The sequence below is a fragment of the Schistocerca cancellata genome, chromosome 4, assembly GCF_023864275.1.
Source record: "Schistocerca cancellata isolate TAMUIC-IGC-003103 chromosome 4, iqSchCanc2.1, whole genome shotgun sequence".
NCBI lineage: Eukaryota > Metazoa > Arthropoda > Insecta > Orthoptera > Acrididae > Schistocerca > Schistocerca cancellata.
Window position 1 is genome coordinate 552089475 of NC_064629.1, and position 22072 is coordinate 552111546.

Consider the following 22072-nt stretch of genomic DNA (forward strand, 5'->3'; position numbering starts at 1 on the left):
AAGCATGTTTCGTGTCTTGTAATATACTAGGTATGTTGTTCTGTCTGTAGTATACATAAATGAAACTTAAATATCCTTGTACGTGTAAGACAAAGAAGAAAGGCATGTGTCCACTCAGTAAGGACATCGGCTTATAAAATTTCACAATCGGAAACTCGTTCCTGAAAGTGCACTTAATTTATGTAACAATAATATTGTAGGTTTTTTATATTGCTTTGGTAAGAAAGTCTCACAAACTTCTATGAAACGCAGAAGTGGAAAAACAAATTGGATACAGTGAGAGGTGAAAAAGCTATCTACTGTTTCATATTGAGGTGCTCTACCAACTGTGTTAAACTGAAGTTCTATGAGGGACCTTGTATGTCATGTTGTTTCTGAACGCTTTAATCGCCTTTATGTTACTGACATTTAATTATAACAGGTCCTACAAAGAATGACACATATGATGAATCATGTGTCATTGCCTTTGGTGCACTTCCATAACACAATTTAAAACATAAAAATAGCTGAATATGGAAGTTTTTCAACCACCAGTGACACTTCCTGTCATTTTATTATAACAAATCATCAATAATGATGCATTCTCAGGACACTATGTGATGGCAGTTAGTATCATAGTGTGTATAAAACCCTCCAAATATGGGCTTCTACTGACAAATACCATTTGATGTCTCAGAAGTTCTGCTGGTGATGTAGAGAGGATTCTTCCTTCATATTGGTTCTACTCTGTGTAGCACATTGCCAAAATATCACAGAACTTACTTTTTCACATAAGGAATGGCTCCTCAGCATGAAATAGCAGGAAGCAACATTGCGAAACTCGTAAAGTGCCACATCGTTAAGCTAACTCATCCTGTACGATGAGTGCTTTAGTGTGATACTGATCAGGCAATAACAGTTACATATGCCAGCCTTGGTATGTAATTAATTGGAAAATTTTTGCAAAATAGGGGGTCCACAGAGCATGAAATATGGCATTGCTGCATCTGCCAACACGGTGTAGACTTATACTTCCATAGTAGTGGCTCCCAGTACCATGTGGGCAATAAAATACTTTTTTAGTGAGTGTGCACTGAGAGGTGAAATAATTACTTGATTTAATAAACAAAAGATTTGTTCCAGATCAGAAAAGCAAGCCAACTACCCAGCGTGCGTCACAAGATAGAGATCAGAGGAATGTAAAGTTCAGTGACTCACGTGACCGAGAAGAACGTAATAACTGGAAAAATCAAGAACGAGGTGGTCAGAATAATGATTTCAACAGGTTGGTGGTGATTGGTAAGAATGAAAAGTATTTGGAGTAACTAAACACGCAACACTGAGGATAATTTTTTTCTTGTAGGGAGCCAAGAGATCGTGATACTGCAAGGCCAGAAGGTACAGAAGGAAGATTTAGAGGTCGTGGTGGCCGTGGCGTATTCCGTGGTGGCCGCGGAGGTCCGCCTATGCGTGGAATGCGTGGTGGTCTGGGCTATGACACTCGTGGAAAACGTGAATATGATCGTCAATCTGGATCCGATAAAACGTTAGTATTACATTCATTTATCAGCAAAACTAAACTGCTTTTGGAATTTTGATTATTGTACTGTGACATTGATTCATATTTCAGAGGTGTGAAACCTGTTGACAAGAGAGAAGGTGGTGGCGCTCATAACTGGGGAAATCACAGGGATGAAATACAGTAAGTTAAAGAACATGGTCATACTATCCTCCTTCGTGGGTATAATTGTATAATTGTCACATTAGCTCCTATGACATGAATCAATTTGCTTTGCGTAACATTTTGGCTGCAGGTTCCAACAGTCATGCTGGGTGTGTGTGAAACAACTTCTCATGCGAATACTTGTAATTGCAAAATAGTTGAACATTTTTCAGCCGCAACAACACAACTGGTTAATTGTCAAGTTATGTGGTAATGAAAACATTCATGTGGAGCTCCTTTGAGAATTTATTGCAGCATAAAACTGCTTTAACATTTACTATTTTGTGTTTGGGTTTATTTCTTGCAGAAAATGCTGTTAAAACTTAAATTCTGACGATACATAATATGTGAACATGGATGGAATAAGATAACAAATTGCGTGGAACTCTGAACTAGGAATGAATCTAAAAATTTACATAAAAATAAAATTTCTGTAGTTTCATTGTACTACCTTGTATATTGAGTCATTGCTAGAATATCCCATAAGGTTTTGCTCTTTACTGTAAACTTAAATTGAAATCACTATTTCCTCTTGTGCCCCATAGTTTGAGAAAAACATTTCTGGCGTTTCAAATAACTTGCTAGAAAATTAACTGGAATGAAAGAAAAACTTCGAGCAATTGAAATTTGAGAACAGTGTAGGTAAGTTAATTTTTAATGCTGGAGAAAGGTAAGCTTCGTAATATTGGTTCGTTACAACTAAAGTATTTGAAAATTTGAGCAGACATATGCAGTGGTTAGTACTTCCACATGTATTGGAGAGAGAAAATCCCAATTCTCACCCTAACATCTCATTTCAGGTTTTCTTGTGTTCTCAAAATCATCCTGTGGAAAGATCAGATGGTTCCTTTCAAGCTTTGTCCATTTCGTACTCTTGATTCCTGTTGATTCTGTGTCTGTGCAGGTTCCAATGATCCAGTCAGCTGGATTTCTTACCATTTACTTTCTTTCATTGTGAACTGTCTGTGCAGTTTAATATTCGTTCATGTCCTTAACTTTGAAGCTGCAGGTGACATGCTCATTTGCATTTAGGCACCTCTGAAAGATTTCATGGGTCGTGGTGTTGTTGCATCAGGCATAATTTCCTGGCAACTTGAATGTCGGAAATAAATTTCCTGTAGAATGTTTTTCTACTGCTCTGGAAAATTGGGAGTCACATTCAAGTTTCACCCGCACACTAAGAGCTTACGTCTGTAACATTGCTTAAAGATAACAATGACATGTACATGCCCATTAAATGTCTATTAAAAATAACTTATTTGATTTTCTTGTTACATTCCTTTAATGCAATCCTCATGATAGTTCTAATTATTCAATAAAATTTATCCAATTTCATACAGAAAAATTGGAAAATCGCCGGCTGCTGGAGCATTAATGTATTTCTAATGTTTGTGGGAAAAGGATGGGGGCACACTCACTCTGTGTGTGTGTGTGTGTGTGTGTGTGTGTGTGTGTGTGTGTGTGTGTGTGTGTGCCGTGTGTGTGTGTGCGTGTGTGTGTGCCGTGTGCGTGTGTGTGTGTGTGTGTGCGCGTGTGTCGTGCGTGCGTGCGTGTGTGTGTCGTGCGTGCGTGCGTGCGTGTGTGTGTGTGTCGTGCGTGCGTGCGTGCGTGTGTGTGTGTGTGTGTGTCGTGCGTGCGTGTGTGTCGTGCGTGCGTGTGTGTCGTGCGTGCGTGTGTGTCGTGCGTGCGTGTGTGTGTGTGTGTGTGTGTGTGTGTGTGTGTGTGTCGTGTGTGTGTGTGTGTCGTGCGTGCGTGCGTGTGTGTGTGTCGTGCGTGCGTGCGTGTGTGTCGTGCGTGCGTGCGTGTGTGTGTGTGTCGTGTGTGTTGTGCGTGTGTGTGTCGTGTGTGTTGTGCGTGTGTGTGTCGTGTGTGTTGTGCGTGTGTGTGTCGTGTGTGTCGTGCGTGTGTGTGTGTCGTGCGTGTGTGTGTGTCGTGCGTGTGTGTGTGTCGTGCGTGTGTGTGTGTCGTGCGTGTGTGTGTGTCGTGCGTGTGTGTGTGTCGTGCGTGTGTGTGTGTCGTGCGTGTGTGTGTGTCGTGCGTGTGTGTGTGTCGTGCGTGTGTGTGTGTCGTGCGTGTGTGTGTGTCGTGCGTGTGTGTGTGTCGTGCGTGTGTGTGTGTCGTGCGTGTGTGTGTGTCGTGCGTGTGTGTGTGTCGTGCGTGTGTGTGTGTCGTGCGTGTGTGTGTGTCGTGCGTGTGTGTGTGTCGTGCGTGTGTGTGTGTCGTGCGTGTGTGTGTGTCGTGCGCGCGTGTGTGTCGTGCGCGCGTGTGTGTCGTGCGCGCGTGTGTGTCGTGCGCGCGTGTGTGTCGTGCGCGCGTGTGTGTCGTGCGCGCGTGTGTGTCGTGCGCGCGTGTGTGTCGTGCGCGCGTGTGTGTCGTGCGCGCGTGTGTGTCGTGCGCGCGTGTGTGTCGTGCGCGCGTGTGTGTCGTGCGCGCGTGTGTGTCGTGCGCGCGTGTGTGTCGTGCGCGCGTGTGTGTCGTGCGCGCGTGTGTGTCGTGCGCGCGTGTGTGTCGTGCGCGCGTGTGTGTCGTGCGCGCGTGTGTGTCGTGCGCGCGTGTGTGTCGTGCGCGCGTGTGTGTCGTGCGCGCGTGTGTGTCGTGCGCGCGTGTGTGTCGTGCGCGCGTGTGTGTCGTGCGCGCGTGTGTGTCGTGCGCGCGTGTGTGTCGTGCGCGCGTGTGTGTCGTGCGCGCGTGTGTGTCGTGCGCGCGTGTGTGTCGTGCGCGCGTGTGTGTCGTGCGCGCGTGTGTGTCGTGCGCGCGTGTGTGTCGTGCGCGCGTGTGTGTCGTGCGCGCGTGTGTGTCGTGCGCGCGTGTGTGTCGTGCGCGCGTGTGTGTCGTGCGCGCGTGTGTGTCGTGCGCGCGTGTGTGTCGTGCGCGCGTGTGTGTCGTGCGCGCGTGTGTGTCGTGCGCGCGTGTGTGTCGTGCGCGCGTGTGTGTCGTGCGCGCGTGTGTGTCGTGCGCGCGTGTGTGTCGGGTCCAACTAAAACATTCATATTTATTTACATACTACACGAATATGTAATAAAAATGGGGGTTCCAATTTGAAAAAAAAACGTAGTTGATATCTGTTTGACCTGTGGCAGCGCCATCTAGTATCCCTCTCAAGCTAAAAAAGTTTTGTTCTTCGTAGTTTTTTCATGAGATATTTGGCCCGATTACGATCAGTGGACCACCCTGTCACTTTCAAAATCTCTTCCTCCCTGTAGTACACATATATCTAGCATATGGTTATTAAAATTTTAGTTTGATTGATACTTGCTTCTGTGGCGTGCATTTATATTCAATAAAAGATATGTATGAGTAAATGTGGATTAGGGCACCGTTTCTGTGTATCTTGTCTAATGAAGTTGGCAAATTTATTGATCTGCACTAGTGTGTAATGAAGCTTCCACCTGATTCCAAATAGTTTGGGTTATTATTTATTACTTCGAACTTTACATTGCCGGCTCAAAAACAAATTTATTTTTATCACATACTTCATGAATTTTAGACAAATGAGGTAATCCGTTACACTTAAGATAATTTACTGCAAAATATTAATGGTTGGTGTGTTATAAGCTGTACAGTTTATGTATATTTGGAATATGGGTGTAATTTCCCTCCCCATTGTCAATCTGTGAATGCTATGAACATATGACTGGGTGATCTTTAATCAGTTTTAAGAATGTGAAATCCAGTGGTGAATGGTTGGGATACAATGTAGTAGCTCAGTGGAACTTCGTTCTTCAATGCTGATCAAACTTTCTTGTGGGGATGCAGGTGGTGGCCTCCACTGGTGAAATCTTGGCTGTTTCTTTCTATTTTTTAAATGTAATAGTTTGGGTTGCTCTATGCTGTATTTACTTTGAAGTAAGACACTTTTTCTCACACTGATCCCTTTAAATTCTTGTTGCACATTTTAGTACATAAATCCAGATTCAAGTAACATGCATGTATGTAAATACCTTTCTTTTTTTGGTTTCTAAGGGACCAAACTTCTAAGCAAAGGAGATCGAAGTGGCTGAGGTAAAGGAACATTGTGAATTTGGTAGTAGCAAAAATTTAATTGCTGCGGTAAATGCAAAATTGTGACAGTTACATATGATACTGAAAAACTTAAAGAAATGGGTTGTGAATTCCAGGGTGTCATTGTGCCTCTCACGTTAGTACAATTTTATCAGTTAGATAACTGTTATACTGTTATAATAGATGTGGTTTTGGTAGATGAGTTACCATATGTTGGGTTTTGTTAAGCCATTGATAGGTAGTCAGTTAACTTCCTAGCAGCAGTTGGTGCCCCCAGTCACAGCTTATGTTTGGGAAGAGACTTAACTGTAGTCCTTCAGATTGTTAGTCTGTAAAGCTTCTTAGCCATTCATGATGTAGATTTAAGGGACACAGTAACATTTGATGTGCTGCTTGAAGAGGCAGTACACGAAGCTGGCCTGCAAAAACATACTATGAGAGTATTCTTTCAGATGCATCCTATGATAGCACTTAAAGCAGTTATTAAAAAAAATCAATGTCCAGTGTAAGGAAGCATACAGCACTTAAATATCAGAGTAAGAAAATGCCTTGTAGTTTAAGGCGTTGCAGGTGTTTACAGGAGTGTGGGAACACAAGAAATGGTGTACTTCAGTGTTTGTATAATTTTGTTTGGCGACTTGGAAATGACACCTTTTGTAGGAGTGCTAATTTACAGAACAGATTCCCTTTACCACCTGTGTGGCTATAGGGTATCCACTAGGCACATAGGTGGATAAGAGATCATCAATTACAAATTTGTTGGTTCTGTCTGTCTCTCAAGGAATAAGACATGTTACGCTGAGAGAAGGGTTCAGAATATCAACAACACTCGTGTGAACATTCAGAATTGAGAAGGAAAGGATTTCTTTTTGTTGGTTACCATAGAATGCAGTATTTGGGAGGGGGTAGCAGCAATGATAGGGGATGGAACAGTCAAGACACGTTTAAACATAGCACCATGAAAGACAGCATTATCCTATACACATCCCATTAGCAAGAAAAAATATGGTCTACAAAAACAATAACTACAAGTAACTCACGTTCTTACCAATAAAGTCAACCATTTGAACATGGTTCACATCTTTGAAGCATCCCTGATTGCTCAGAATAATCCATTTCCAGTCAGTCTTTCAGCCAGGACATACTGTGAGTATTTGATCATTGCTGTATTATGTATTCCTATCAGTATATGTTTCAATGCAGTGTTGTTCTTCATTGGCAAATGAAAATTCTTCATTATTTTGTCAGACATACATGTGTTCAGAAGTTTTTCTTTATTAGTAAGTATTTCTCTCGCATAAGTTTTACTTGGTATTTTATGTATCGGGTTGGGTTGGAAGGGGAGTAATATGCTTAGCATATGCTTGTACATATTGCACTCTTGCTACAAAAGTGACAAAGCAAAATGTTAGATTTACTATAAATCAAGAAAATGTTTTTGGTGATAATAAAGCAGTAAGACAAATTTATCAGCACTAACAAGAACAGATTTAATGCCAGGATCAAATTGTTTTTGTCATTCATGGTGTTAACCCCCAAAGATCTGAGTGTCTGTCAAACCAGGAATGTATGGCTGCAGCCCCATGGACCTGAAACAGTTAACTCAAGTCATGGTAGGAAAAACACCCCAACATCATTTCTGACCTGAACTACTTTTACTGCACCCAAACTAGTTGCAGATGCTTGTGAAGTCTGTTTTAGTGTTGTGATCAGACATACAGCTGACGATTAAAGATAACTTTTCTAGAATGAAACATGTGGAGATGTAACTTTCAGTGATCTATTTATACTTATTAGGGTTTCATTTCTAATTAAGGGTGACATTGTGGAAGATAGATTTCACTAATAGATTTTTGGTGTCCATTGCTGCAAACACGTTTCTGCAAATGAGATGAAACCTTTGTCAGCTGACAGTTCCTTTAGCCATATTAAAGCCTATTAGTAAGACACTAAAATGACTGAAATGTGGTGATCAGTTATTAAGATAATCAGCATGTGCAGAGAATATCTTTATTATAAGAATTAGAAAAATTCTTTGGAATGATTTTTTATTGGTGAACTTTGAACACCCTTCTTGTTTTCATGAAGGGAAAACTGACTTCAATAAGTTTTCAACAGGTCTTCTGATTTGTGTGTAACAGCATAAATATCATCTCTCCCACCTTCAGATCTGATAGCAGTAACAGTTCATCCTATTTGAATATGGATGATTTATTGCTGTGACATTGTGGCTTGTGAAGTACGTCTTGTTTCTTTGCTACCACATCACTTTCATTTGTATCATAGGTTTCTTTCATTTTTACACATTAGGTTAGCAGAACATCTGTCTTTTGCATTATAATGCAATATGACAGGTGGGCACACAATGACAACATAATTTTTCCACATGGAAGCAGATCAGAAAAAGCAGTGTATGAGTATATACTTAAAGAGACAAAACACAAAGTATCCCAATTGACTTCAAAACACAAACTGATTGTTAGAAAACAATTTTTGTAAAGTGAAGGAACTTGAAATATCAACAATGCATCACTGCAAGTAATAAAATCATCACACTTTAATCAACAGTATCATGTTTACTTTGGAGAACTAACATTGCTTAAATTAGAAAATCGGCTTTTTATGATCAAAGCACATTTCAGTTTGTTAATTAAAACTGATTAACTTGAAATTTCCTGAACTGATGCCTTTTTGTGACTTCAGTCTAAAAGAATGACTGGACCCAGTTGTGAACTTGTTAGTGATCTGTTCACTATGTAATTCACTTCTCAGCATTGCAGCATGCTTGCTATGAGTACCAGCTCCAGCACTACGCCAGTTAGTGACACAGCTGCCTTATAATGGTCAAATTATAAGATAATAGGAACAAACTTTTGATGATGGGTACAGTTTCTTCAACTGTGATAGTAACACTCGGACAATGAAGATTTTTGGGTTGTCACTTTTGTTGCAAGGGTGCAGTGTTTAAACAATCTAAGATTAAGGTTGTTTTTGAATATATTAAAATCTTTTGTGTTAACTGTCAAAATAACAACAGATCTTTCACAAAAGCATTTAACAAACGGGGCTAATCAGTGACTGTGGAATTAAGCTTTGATGCTCAAAGTGAACTCCCATCAGTAACCACATCAGCTGTATTTTAATAGTTCATTGTCACACTTTTGTGCTCACTGTATGCATCCCAAGAATGAAAGGGAATGTTGTAGAATGGCCCTAACCTATAACTAGACACAGTTTTGATGTTGGATTATCCATCCCCTCTGGGTCTGAAGTCCTCTTAAATGTTAGGTGTTCTCAAAAAGTTGCTGGTATCTGAAAAGGTATTGCAACACCAAGGTTTTCACAAAGGGAACATATGTGACTTGGAAATAATATTGTAAATATAAACAAACCAACCAATTACTCAGTCATCCCCAAGAGAAGTTTTATAGTACAATATAACACTAATTTAGGTTTGATAATATCCTCAGTTTGCTGAAGAGGAGGGGCTGTGGGATTAAGGTTGGGTAATTTAGCTGGTTCGTATAGTATGTCTGAGTGTCTGTCAAACCAGGAACGTGTGGCTGCAGCCTCATGGACTTAAATCATTTAGCCCAAGTCATGATAGGAAAACACCCCCAAACATAACTTCAGACTTGTACGACTTTTGCTGCACCCAGACAAGTTGCAGATGCATCTAAATGAATCAGATGGTGTCATTGGCTCACTTACCACATTAAATTGAGACAGCCGATGATCACCATAAGGACCTCAACAACTCGTGTGCGTGCGTGCGTGCGTACAGGGCACTTCCCTCTTAACACCTCTCTTGACAGTGAACATTTTGGGATGTGGCCATAATACACCCGCCACACTGCATGGTAAAAAACTCATTGAGTCAGTGTTATATTAGACACCTTGCATCATTTGAGAAGTCAGAACCATGACTCATCATACTGTGCTGCACATATTGAATCACTTTTGGCTATTTCAGTGTTTGGCCCATTGGAGATGTGCAGCTTTGTGCCACTCTTTAAGTATTAGCCTTTGCGACATACTTAACTTCAGATGTCCCAAGTGTCAGCTCAGAAACTGGTTAATATTGACCTGCATTGACAACAGTAATTTACATGGCTGCCATATAAACCATTCCTCGAACACAATGAGCAGTTCACCTTCAGGCAACTTCATTCACGGGGTGGTTATATCCACTTCAGAAAAACAGTTCATTTCAGCCATTGTCCTGTTGACCCATGCTACTGCACTGCTTCCATACAAGGGAGTGATGCACGTACACACTTAGCAGGTAGCTCTTGAAACCTAAATGTATTCACTGTCATTACACTACAGTCAGTGATAGCGGGTCAGATGACTGCATGGTACCATTCATGGATGATCCAAAGCACTTCAAATTGACTAGAGGCTCAATAAATGTTGACTAATGTTTGGTCAGGTGAGCTTATTTCTGTGGCATTTGTTTTGTTTTATTGGCATTTTATTGCTGTAGGAGTTGGAGTAATGTTTTCATTGTTGTTACTTATCAGGCAATTTTCTTCTGTAGCAATTGCAATTTTTACATTGGTGATTTTTATGAATCCTTGTTAGTGATAATTTGTTTATATTATCACAGGTTCAATTAGCAGCATGAGACTTAGATTATTACATTCGTCCATTGCCTAAAGGATTAAATAAAGTGAGAACCTGTTAAGTGCTGACTGAGTGCTATTCTGGTCAGGTAACTCATGAAATATTAAGTTCATTCACTTATTTTATGTGTATACAGTTTAAATATATTCCATAGCTGCTTAAAATTCTGTTTAATGAACTGTGCCATAATGTTTCAAGAATGTACCTTTTAAATCTGATTTAAAAACTTCTTGATTTGGACCTCACTATGTCACTTTTGTGACAAAGCCCTACTATCTCAGATTAAGGCAATGCACCCAAATGACTGTACCCAAGTATTGCTCAGACAGGTTTTGTGTAAGAGCAGTGAACAAATAATTGGTTTCCTGCTCATTGTCAGGTGTTCATATGCATAGTGGAATGGCTCTTACTGGCACTTAGTGGAATTGGCGATTTATTTATTTTTTCCTCTCCTCCCTGTTAGGTTACATCTATGAGAGATAATTTGTGAAATATGGACTGAAATTCGGAAAGCTGCGGGTGAATACATGTCAACTTTGCAAAATAGTACTTCAGTTTTTAACTGAATAATGTGCCTTTATTTCAGAGATGTTGGTTGGGTTCTTTGACAGGTAATTGATCCTGAGCCAGAGTGAGCCAATCCATTCCTTTCCAAACCTTGACAGTAGTCATTCACTTTTGAGGGAAGACAGCAATTGCAGCTAGTATGTATTTGTCCTCAGTTCATGTGTAGGAGATAATTTGTTTGGATATTTTTAGCATGAAATAGCTGAAAGAAAATTGCCTTTAAACATTTAATGGTTTTTTGTACAGTATGTAGGTATGTAAATTACCTGTGCAGTAAAGTACCACACCTGGTGTTTGGAAGTGATTGTTTAAAAAAGAATTGTCACAGGTGCTGAGAAATGGTAGATTAAATTAACCTGGACTCAGTAATGGACTGGAATTAAAGAAGGTTCACACACGAAAGGTAACTTGATAGAAAAGACATAACACATGGCAGTGATGTGAATGTCATTACTATTTAAGCAGATGCCTTGCATTTTATCAAATGTCTGGAGAAGGGAGGGCTAAGATTTGTGTATGGAATCAGTTGCTAGCTATTGGAGAAAAAGCTTCTGAGTGAGCACAGCTAGCTGTGGGAGAGAGTGAAGTGAACATCTAATTTGGCAGCTCTGTAAATTATGTATTGATGTAATTATAATTTTCACATGGCTGTATTTCAGAATAAAAAAGAAAAAAACGAATACTCATTCAGTGCTGGAAATTTTAAACTGACTTCAGTCTTTTAATTTATTGTGGAAAAAGCAGGTATAAGTTCTGACACGCTCATTGAACCAGGCTTTCAGTTGTGTGTGGAAGCAGTAGTTTTAAAACAGCGGCATTAGATACAGGCACTTCACGAGATGTGTTTTAACTGAAAATATTTTCGAAAACCTTTTATTTACTTGCAAGCATTGAATAAATGAAACCAGTGTCAGAAGTTTACTTGAGGATAATGTTAGCTGTAGGAAAACGTGCCAGACCACACCAATCTGGAAAAGTTTTCAAAAGGCCTGGCCTGGAATTGGTATTAATAAATTTGAAAGTGTAATTCATCACAGACACAGACAGACTTGTATCAAGTTGATATGTCTCAAATCCTTACAGAGAGCAGCAGCTCAAAGATTAATATTCAAATTTCATAACTAAAGTGTTCTCTTCCGTCAGAGAGCAATCTCGTGGAGTATCATCACATGCTCCAGGGGCTACTTCTCCTGTAAGTTGGATGGAGCTATTGATTGCCTGAAAGTATTTCCTAGTATTAAAATGCACAGGCACCTCAAGAAGAAAGTGGTGTTTGTGATATTCGTATTTGGCTTGACGTTGTGAATGTTGCAGTATGATTGTGTCCCATTCTGAAGCCAAAGCATGCTACTAAGATATCAGCTTTCTTCCAAAACTGTGTAATTATCAGCTTGTTAATTTTGATTTAATTTGGCTTTTCAAAAATTAAAATATAGGTCATTTAGAGTTCCTGTTTCATAGCTTTGGCCGTATGTTGGATCCTACTTAGGTTTCTGAACAAAAACTGAAAATATTCAAAGCATTGAATCATTAGGCAGAAAAGTAGGATTAAAATATTGAAACAGTTCAAATAAGGGTCATTCAGATTAAAGAAGTTACCAGGAATGGGATTGAGCAGATTGTTTATAATATAATTAGGATATTATTATTAGATTGAGTGAAAAGTCCCTTCAGGAAAATTGTAACAAGGGCTTGTGAATAAAGAATTCATCAGTGCTGTGCACCTTATTAAACTGAAACTTGTAAATTATCTTGCTGAGAGGGTTGTAAAACTCGTGGACTGTAATAATTATTTATGAAAACTGGGAAACAAAAATATGTGATTCGGGTTGTATATGAGCATTGTCATACATTGCCAGCAATAGCCTGTTTCAAAGAAAAAGAATTTTTGAAAGAACGTATTAGTTCTCACCACTTTTCCTTTAAAACATTCTGCGTAGTAGCTTTATAGCTTTTATTATTAAAAGTAATGCGGTAATATTAATAAAGTTGATAAAAGTAATAAAGTTGCTGGGAATGTTGGCCAAATCTGAAAATATTTATAATACTTCAATGTGGTCATTGATTTACCCCATCCATTAGTGGGACAGTTATTATTTCAGGTTTTGCTGTAAATTGAGTGCTACTTCTGCAAAAGTGTGAAAAAGTTCTAAATTGAATCGGAATGACAGTAGCATTGTTCATTTACCAAATTATTTTAGCTGTTGTTCCACATTACTTGCATTGTAGACAGTGTTGCTGCGAAGGTGCAGGCTAGTTAGGTATTTTTCCTTGTGTATGTTCTGAAGGTGGACATGTTACATATAGTAATTGTTTCATTGATCATATGAATTCTGTCAAATTATTGGATGGAGCAAAACATAAAATGCAACCACTCACCTATAGCATATCGATGATTGGAGTGCAGAAAATGGCATTCACACTAGTCTTCGAGCACTAGCTCCTCCTCTAGCGGAAGCACGCATGTGCGCTGGCTAGTTTGAACACTATTTTCTGTAGTGTGTTTCTGTGCGTGCATCGATGCACTACAGGTGAGTGGTTGTCTTTCCCACATTTTTAAATTCTGTGTTTAATTGGTATAACAAACTGGTTACTTCGATTTTTAAGTTGTGGAAAAATTGCTTTGTGCAATGCTCAGCATCTAATCGCAGCTCAGCAACTGGCTCAGTGAGGCAATGCCCGTTGGTCAAAAACATTTTCATATCCTTGATGTTCTAACAACAGTTACTTGCCACTCACAAGGAAAACAGGGTAAGGGCCATCACCCAGTTTTCCATTAAGTTAGATCAGTGGAACAGGAATGAAAGTAAGCGAATAAATGTTGGCTTGTGCATAAATACTAGACTGTTTCTGAACACTTGACAGAAGTTCGAGGTATTTTTGATGTACTTCATGTGCATTTTACTGTGTCATTTCCTGAGGCGAAATGACTGCTCAGTGGTTAGCGTCGTGGCTTTTTAGTTTTGTGCACTATGTTCGAAACACAATTATTTTGAGTCTTTTAACCCATGTCCATAAAAGGTTGGTACGTGAATGTTTATCAAATTAGGGGATACAAGAGCATTATATTAATTAAAAGCTCAATTTGACAATGTGCCATACTCTTCTTATATAAAACCACTAAATACTGTTCCCTTGCCAAGGATTAAGTGTTTTTAGGACCACTTTGTTGCTGAATGCGAATATGGGCTCAGTTTTACAAATTGGCTCCCATTTTTTGGCAATTTTACATCTATTGATAAATTTAAACATACAGCAATATCTTGTCTGAGTAGGTGTAACCCGATCGCAAGTCACATGATTACTTCTCAAATAACACTAAAATGACATTAACTATTATAATTGATTATGTTGTTACTTCATTGCTGACTAAAACAGTATGCCTTCATTCAGTGAGACTATAGAAATTAATCTTTCACAAAACAATGTTGGTCTGATTCTCTTCTGTATAGGTCTTCAGGATAATTGCATAGGTGGTGTGTGTGTGTGTGTGTGTGTGTGTGTGTGTGTGTGTGTGTGTGTGTGTGTGTGTGTCACCTACCAGTCTTCCATTATCTTAGTTTCTTTGTGGAACCTCTCCCCTTGCTTCTCACTGTAATTGCCAAAGTTATCTGGAAGTTTTGAGAAGTGGGTGTGGAGGAAATTCACTTTGATACTCACATAAACACCCAACTTTTTAAAGATTGTCAACATGTTCTGCTCAATTTCTTTGTAGTTGTCTGGCTTATTATTTCCGAAGAAGTTTTTCGCAACTATGATATAACTACACCAGGCCAACAGTTCTGAATCATTAATGAAATTTGTCACGTTGGAATCATTGAAGAGCTTGCAAACCTGCAGCCCATCAAATATACCTGCTTTTAATTTTTCAGTACTCAGTGCAGGGAAAAATGGACATGTGTATTTGAAGCAGTTGCCTTCTTTATCTAGGGCCATAACACATAGCTGGATCAGTCGTAGCTCTAAATGCAATGGAGGGAGAATTATTTTTTTTCTCTTAACTAATGGCTCGTGAATGTTAGCTGCACCTACAGTAAGAATTTCTGTTAAAGGCCAGGTCACTTTTAATCTGATCTTTTGCTCTGCTGTTCCATAAGGATGTAAAACAAAGGATTTTGTGTACCCACACTGCTGCCCAAGCAAAAGCAAGAGGTTTACCATATAGTCTTCTGGTTGATATTCCTGGAACCCCATCTGAATGAGTAGAGTGGGAATGTTACTGCAATAAAACAAAACCTTCATCTTGGCTGAAGTATTCCAGAAGACGTGCTTCTTATGTTCGCTTTACTGAAACTTTTGCTTCTGGGCTAAGACGGTTGTTTTCGTGTGTCATAGATGCAAAAGTTCTGCTCCATTCCTTGACAAATTAAGATCTCGTACCAGATCATTTAATTTCTCTTTAGTGAAAAATTTAGGTGTAGGAATTTATCCTCTGTATTCACTTCCATTGCTGATGCTGCTTTTGCACTAAAAATGCTGTAGTTACAAAGTCTGTGATGTGTTCCGTCTTTGTTTCTGTTGGCAGTATTCACTGAAAACATAACAGAACACATCGGGATTGTTTATGCATCTCGTTTGTGAAGAACTTGTATTTTCCTGAAACAGATAAAATAAAATTACGAAATAAATTTAAAAAAATAATGTTAAATTGTGAAATATTTGAGTGTAAAAAGTTACATTAAAATAGAGATCGATGATACTGATGGGAAATCAGCGTCTATGGGAACATTTAATTAAAATCCAAATACACAAATATCCTCAGAACTACAGCCAATCTGGGAAAAGTAAAGCCATATTGGGGTTTAGGGCCTCTGAAATATGTGTGTGTTAGAATATTTTTGGTGATAATTTTTTTGACCTCTGTAATGTGTGTTGATAGTATGTTGAGGTGTTACAGTCTCTCTAAGATCTTTTATTCTGATATTTTATTCATATGTTTATTCTTCAGAAAGATTTGGTGCTTTCTCTTGGATGATATTGATTATAAAATCATTGAAAACACACATTCAGAGAACCATGAGCATCGTGTAAAGGCTGTTTTGCCAGTGACATTTCTTCATTTGAATTTCTCAAGGGAAGAAACATCATTAACATTGCTGAAGTTTCCGTGCATTGGCATTAATTTTGTGACAAATGTTGGGTAATGGATCACTTTTCCAAAAACTGGCAATTGGTTTATTTTCAATCAAGATACACAACAAGTATTTCCCTGGGGAAAAAAAATCAAATACCCTTGTCCATTACTTAAATTCATTCATCTCACATGAAAGACAATGTATCAGTATACACTGGAAAACATTTGCATAGGAATCTTCTACAGATATAGGTATATTAATGAAAAATAAAAATAAAAAGTAATAATCAGGTTGTGAACATGGGATGCAAAATTATGAAGCCATGATACTAACCAGTGTGCAGCCACTTCGTCTGATGATATTGATCAGTAAAAAACAAAGTACCTGGAAAACATTGAAAACTTTGATTGCCAATTTTTCAGAAACTGTCAAGTATCTGTGTGTAAGCAGATGTGTTCACTTATTTTGACCCCTGTTCTACTGAGCAATGTTTCTGAGAAATGGGTTATTGCACTTACTGTTTTCTCCTCGTCAGTCATTTACACTTTGCCTCATGCTTGTCACAAATTTGACATGTGCATGATCACGGTTTCATTCAAAAAAGACTGTGACAGTCCTATGAGAGACTTCGTCTGCCTTAGTAATCACCTGTCAACACTTTTACACAACCTGAAATAAAGAGTAAGTGTTCCATATTTGTAGCCAAAAATGGTGTGTGCATGCATGTGCTGTAGCATTGTTACCAGTGCTAATGTGAATGATTGATTTTGTTTCTTTCTGTGGGTTGCTGGTTTTATATTATGATTTCACTTCTAGGTAAGTGGTATGTTAACTGGAGAGGGTTAGCTGTTAGATTCTGAGAGGTCAAGAGTTTGTCAAAGGCAAGGTATGTTGGAATGTGTAGAATACTGATACTTCGACTGTGTAAGGGTTGGATTTTCCTTTAATTTTGCATTTAAATAGATAATTTTTAGGCAGATTTTTTCATAATGACGCCTTGCCCTCATATTGGCTTTTGGTAACTATGCCTCACATTGTTGTTCCTCCTTCACACTATGTAAACTAAATAACTGATTTTTAAAGTAAGTAGTGGGTAAGGAAGTGTTCCCTGCAGGGTAACTCTAGAATTGTTATGCAACACCCTTACAATTTATTTTCATATTTACTCAGAGGTGATTTGTGTAGTACTTAACTATCTTTCTGAAAAGTTTCAGATGGAATCTTTTTCCATAAACTTTAAATCATCTTATGCAATGTTTCTATCACAATTTGCTTATGTGTTACAGCCATGATGTGAAGATTGCCAGCTTTTGAGGTATCCCCTTAACATTATGGCCAGTCATTCTTGTTCGAAATACATTGGTGTGCAAAACTTGGGGATGAAAGTAACTTTCGCATGACGTGATCAAGTACATCGGTTGATGACACTTGAACGTTATGTATGAAAGAATTGATACAGTATAATACTGAAGCTGTCTGAAACAAATACGCAGTGAGACAAACAGAACTGACACTTCCATTAACAGACAATCACATTGCAGCCACTACAGTTTGATGGTCCTCCGGACATTAAAAAAAGGGACATAATCCTTAATGGAGTGGATTAACACCAAAGAAAGCAGAACATGCCATGCAATGTGTTCCCATGCTGGCCACGAGGTTCGTAATGAATTAAATTTCTTGTGATAGGGTGTTCCATTCCTCCAGCAGTGCACTTAGCAACTGCTGGATGGTGGTACACATACTGCAATGTGTCTCCCCAGTGTGTCCTCACCCTTGTTCGATGGGATTTAAGGACAGACCGATTGGCCAGTCCATTCATCAATTACCCTCTTGTTCCAAGAGCTGCTACGTCTGTGCTCTTCGATGCAGTTGTGCATTGTTTGGTATGGTTAAAAGAAAGTTAACTTTTCAAGGGTGGGAGAACGTCACTGAAAACTGTGCTGAAAAGTACAGGCTTCCATTACAAAGCACTAGACAGACGCAAAGTTCTGTTGGAAAAGGTGCATATTGTTACGGCTTCATGCATATTCTTGCACTGAAGTGTGGGTGAGAACATACATTCCCTAAAGTGTTTTGACAAAACATAGGTTAATGCCGGGGAAGCTGTAGGGAAATGCTAGACAGATGACACTCCTGAGCAATAGTGGACATCAGCTGATCGGAAGAGGAGCAGGATTAGATGTGGTCCTTGGAGGTTCTTCCAGTGGTTTTGTTCCTGGTGCACTTTCAGTTTTTCAGTCCAGAAATACATGTAATTACCGTGCAGACATGGACCACACACAATTTGTTGAGGGATTTAGGAAACTTTTAAAACAACTTTCTGCCCCCTACAACAATTGTAATGGACAATGCTCCATATCATTTACTGATACAGAACAAAGCCTCAACCACAAACAACTGCACAAAATATTGCTGCAAATATAAGCATGATGAAGCTTCTGTTATATTCTCTTATTGAAGAAAATAAGCCTTTGATGCCTACACACATAGTAGACTAAATAAGTTGAGCAGCATTATACTGCAATAAGGCTGCCATCATATCACTGCCATTTCAACCCCATTGAATCAGTATGGAGTGATATGAAGATATACATACGGAACAACAATAAGTCTTACAATAACAGAAGTGTAAAGGCTGTTGTGTGAAGCTCTTATGACTGTCGATGCAGCCTAGTGGAGGAAAAAGATAAAGCACACCGAAAAGCATTCGAGCAGCAAAGACAATGGAAGGCATATATCATACTATTGGACAGTTTCATCTCAACAGCCATTGCTACCTAAGACTCGATGCATGGACACACTGCACATTATTTGAAGAGACTTACAAAGTAGCAAACAGTGGACAAGACTTGATCAGATGAAGTGCAGTTTTTATGGCAGTGGACAACGGGTGTGATTTGTTGCATGTCATTTTTGAAGCATAACTGGTAGATACTTATTTTGGTGATGCCAGTAAATGTTCCATGCTGTACTTCATTTAACTAGCTCAATGAAGCTAAAGGAGTGAATCAGACTTGGAACTGAAATATTTGAAATACTTGTACTTTTTGATCATAATTATGGTTTTAAAGGCAAATTTGAGTTTTTGCATTTGAGAAATTGCATAGTATGAACAAAACTAACTATTGCCACACGAGTCAAACATTGACCGTCAGATTATAATATTGTCCAGCCCATGAGAGTTTAGTGGATTTACAGGCACTTTAGAGTCTTGTATCTGTGTTGCCTTGGCCTCATCCTTGGATTTACAACCATGTTAATAGGGCCCAAAAAATTAACATTTTGCAAGAAATGTGAATATAGATCTGAATTCCACCTCAAAATGCGAAATTACCCAATATTCACTATTTCGTAGTGAATTGTATCGAGATCAACTATTTTATCATAGATTGTATGAACTAGTTTTATTGAATGCATATAAATATTGAAAATTAATGAATTTTCAGTTACTGGTGTTGCATATCACCTGGCAAAACACAGATTGTAAAGATAATGTGCTTAAGTGTGTTTGCAAAAAAAAGTGAGTGCAACAAGGTATCAGTGCACTCAATGCTTCGGTGCCATGTCAGTCATGGGTGGGTGAATGGTCTCTGTATGTGCTGCATAATGACTCATAGGACAGGTGCTAGCTCAAGTCCAAAAGTTTGTATAATCACAGCATTTATGTGGCAAAATTTCTGGAAGACAAAAATTAGATTTCAGAAACTGTTGGTTCGCTGTTGTATTTACATGTTTAGGGCTGAAATGATTACACTAGACCACTCAAAAATGGACTGGAAAACAGCTGTTGGTGTTTGAGTCAGTCACCATACTGGCTGATTCTCTTCAATTTTATATTAGAGGTAGACAACTTCATACTTAGTCCAATATTTCTATGTTTCTTTTACTGGACAGTCATTCTGTCCACATTTGCTGAAACTTCTTTTAGCAAGATGTAACCTGTCAACCCAAGCATCCACGGTTGTGCATTTACATGAGATCGAAAATGAATTGTGGAAGTTACAAATGAATCCTATCCATAATGAGTAAGAAAATACTTAAGACCAATCTACTTCATAACATTATATAGTTAAGAGAGAGGGGGTGTGTCATTCAGTTCGTCAATGGTAGAAATATGCTTCTTGGTCATGCAGCCTCTAGAGAACTGCTGTGTGAATATCTGCATCATTTGAAAATAGTTTTCCCCAGATGTCTTTTCAGCTTGCTGAAAAGGTGGAAAGTACATGGTTCAAGTCTGCACTTCGCAGAGAACATCACCCATCTCTGTGTGACCTTGCTTGCATGGTTTGCAACAGTTTCTCAATGGCTTTAAATGACATTGGCTTTGGTGTACATACTGCCAGAATTTTATGGTAAATCTCTGTAAAATTTAGAAATTTCTCCCCATAAGAATTTTGCTGTGTACTTCAACCTTGTAGTGTTTCCAGTTGCTGGTGCCATTTCACTTGCACACTGTGATCTGCCTGCTGCAGCAGAAGTCTCTCTGCAGCAAATGTGAAACACGTATTATCTTCTGACAATGCACCACTCTTGTTGTGCACAATGGTCATAGCATGGGATGATGTAAGGAACTTAATTTCTGAAGTGTCTGTGTGGATTGCAAATTGCTGTAAGAAGGTAGCAAATAGACAATTCCTTGCAGGGTTGAAGGTTACTCTGCCAAGAAGTAATACATCTTGAATGAGAATTAAGTTGAATTTGCAGTTACAATGCATATTTACATTAACACGGAAAAAATTTACCTGGATCGGAAATCATATTTACTCAGAATATGGAACTTATACTTAGTGCTGGTCTCATAGGCCATTACCTGCAGGTAGTTAGGCTAGACTATTATCTCCTCCTCTTCTCCTCCCCCTTTCTCCTGGAAGTTGACAAGTGTTCCTAGGAATTTGTAGTTAAAACACTTGCATGCTTTTATTAATTTACACACACACACACACACACACACACACACACACACACACACACACACACACACACACACACAGTTTGGTAATTCCAATGTCAAAATAGTTCAGAATTGTTACAGAAACAAAATCGATAACATATATTCGAATATGAGGAATACATATATTTGTTAAAATTTTTTAAACAATTCACATGATACACAGAACAAAAGGGCAGGGTGAAATTTGGTGTTCTTCGTGCTGTGTAGTGTAGTTTCATGCCATTTGATATCCAGAGAGTGACAGTAACAAGTGTTTTTATACTGATGCAGCCCACTACTGATGTCTAGCAGTCCCTGTAGGAACTGCAGAGCTCACAGAAGCTTTTAGAAGTCATAATACACATTAGACATCTTGGAAAAGAATCTTTAACTGGTGCAGAGAAGTGCTATGTCTGTGACTTCATTGACTTTTGTGGTGTAATATGTAGTGGGAACCTCTGGGTTTACTGTCAGATCCTAAAATAAACTTTATTTTGGCAATTCCATCTGTCCATCTTCAGAAGAACGGTGGTGGTGGTGGTTTCCAGTGGGATGTAGCAGCAGCAGCCTCCTCCTGAAGTGAAGATGGCACACAGTTGAATTGCTGAAATATTGAATAAAGTTGATTTTAGGGTCTGGTAGCAAACCTGAGGTGACTTCAAAGTGTCATGTCTACTGCACTTTTTCATGTCTTGTAATCACTGTATTACATAAGCTTCAGTGTCAGTATGTTCACCTTATTTAAGGAAGTTATTCTATTTTTGAAAAAATATAGATTTTTTCCAGTGATCCGGATAGTGCAATTAAGAAGCAGTTTATTATGGAGATGTTACCTTTGGATGTGCAGGACAACTGTAAAAAAAATTTTGTTCCTGATTTCTGGCATCTAAACCTTTGAGACCTAGTAAATTTCTGCAGTCAAACTTGCATTGCCATTAGAGATGTAAATAAAAATAAATGAACTAAAAAAAGTATCATTGTAACACCTAGGAGTTTCAAACTTCTCACATGAATGACAGTTAATTTACACCTCCCATCACTACTGCAACACAGTATTTGACAATTTTGCATCTGAGCCCTTAGGTTTTTCTGAAAAGTAAAATTGTTTTGAAAGTGTAATTGGACTCGTATCCTTGCATCAACAATGTGAAAACATTATTCTTTATA

General features: G+C 38.7%; 1 protein-coding gene across 1 annotated transcript in view; it reads left to right on the forward strand.

The window, feature by feature from the left end:
* The window catches only part of LOC126184662 (plasminogen activator inhibitor 1 RNA-binding protein-like), an 83789-nt gene that overhangs the window by 15134 nt on the left and 46583 nt on the right, over positions 1 to 22072 (forward strand). The window contains exons 2-4 of the mRNA XM_049927144.1: positions 1123 to 1264; positions 1343 to 1525; positions 1610 to 1681. Of these exons, the coding sequence (XP_049783101.1) occupies positions 1123 to 1264; positions 1343 to 1525; positions 1610 to 1681 (397 nt within the window). The remainder of the gene's footprint in view (positions 1 to 1122; positions 1265 to 1342; positions 1526 to 1609; positions 1682 to 22072) is intronic.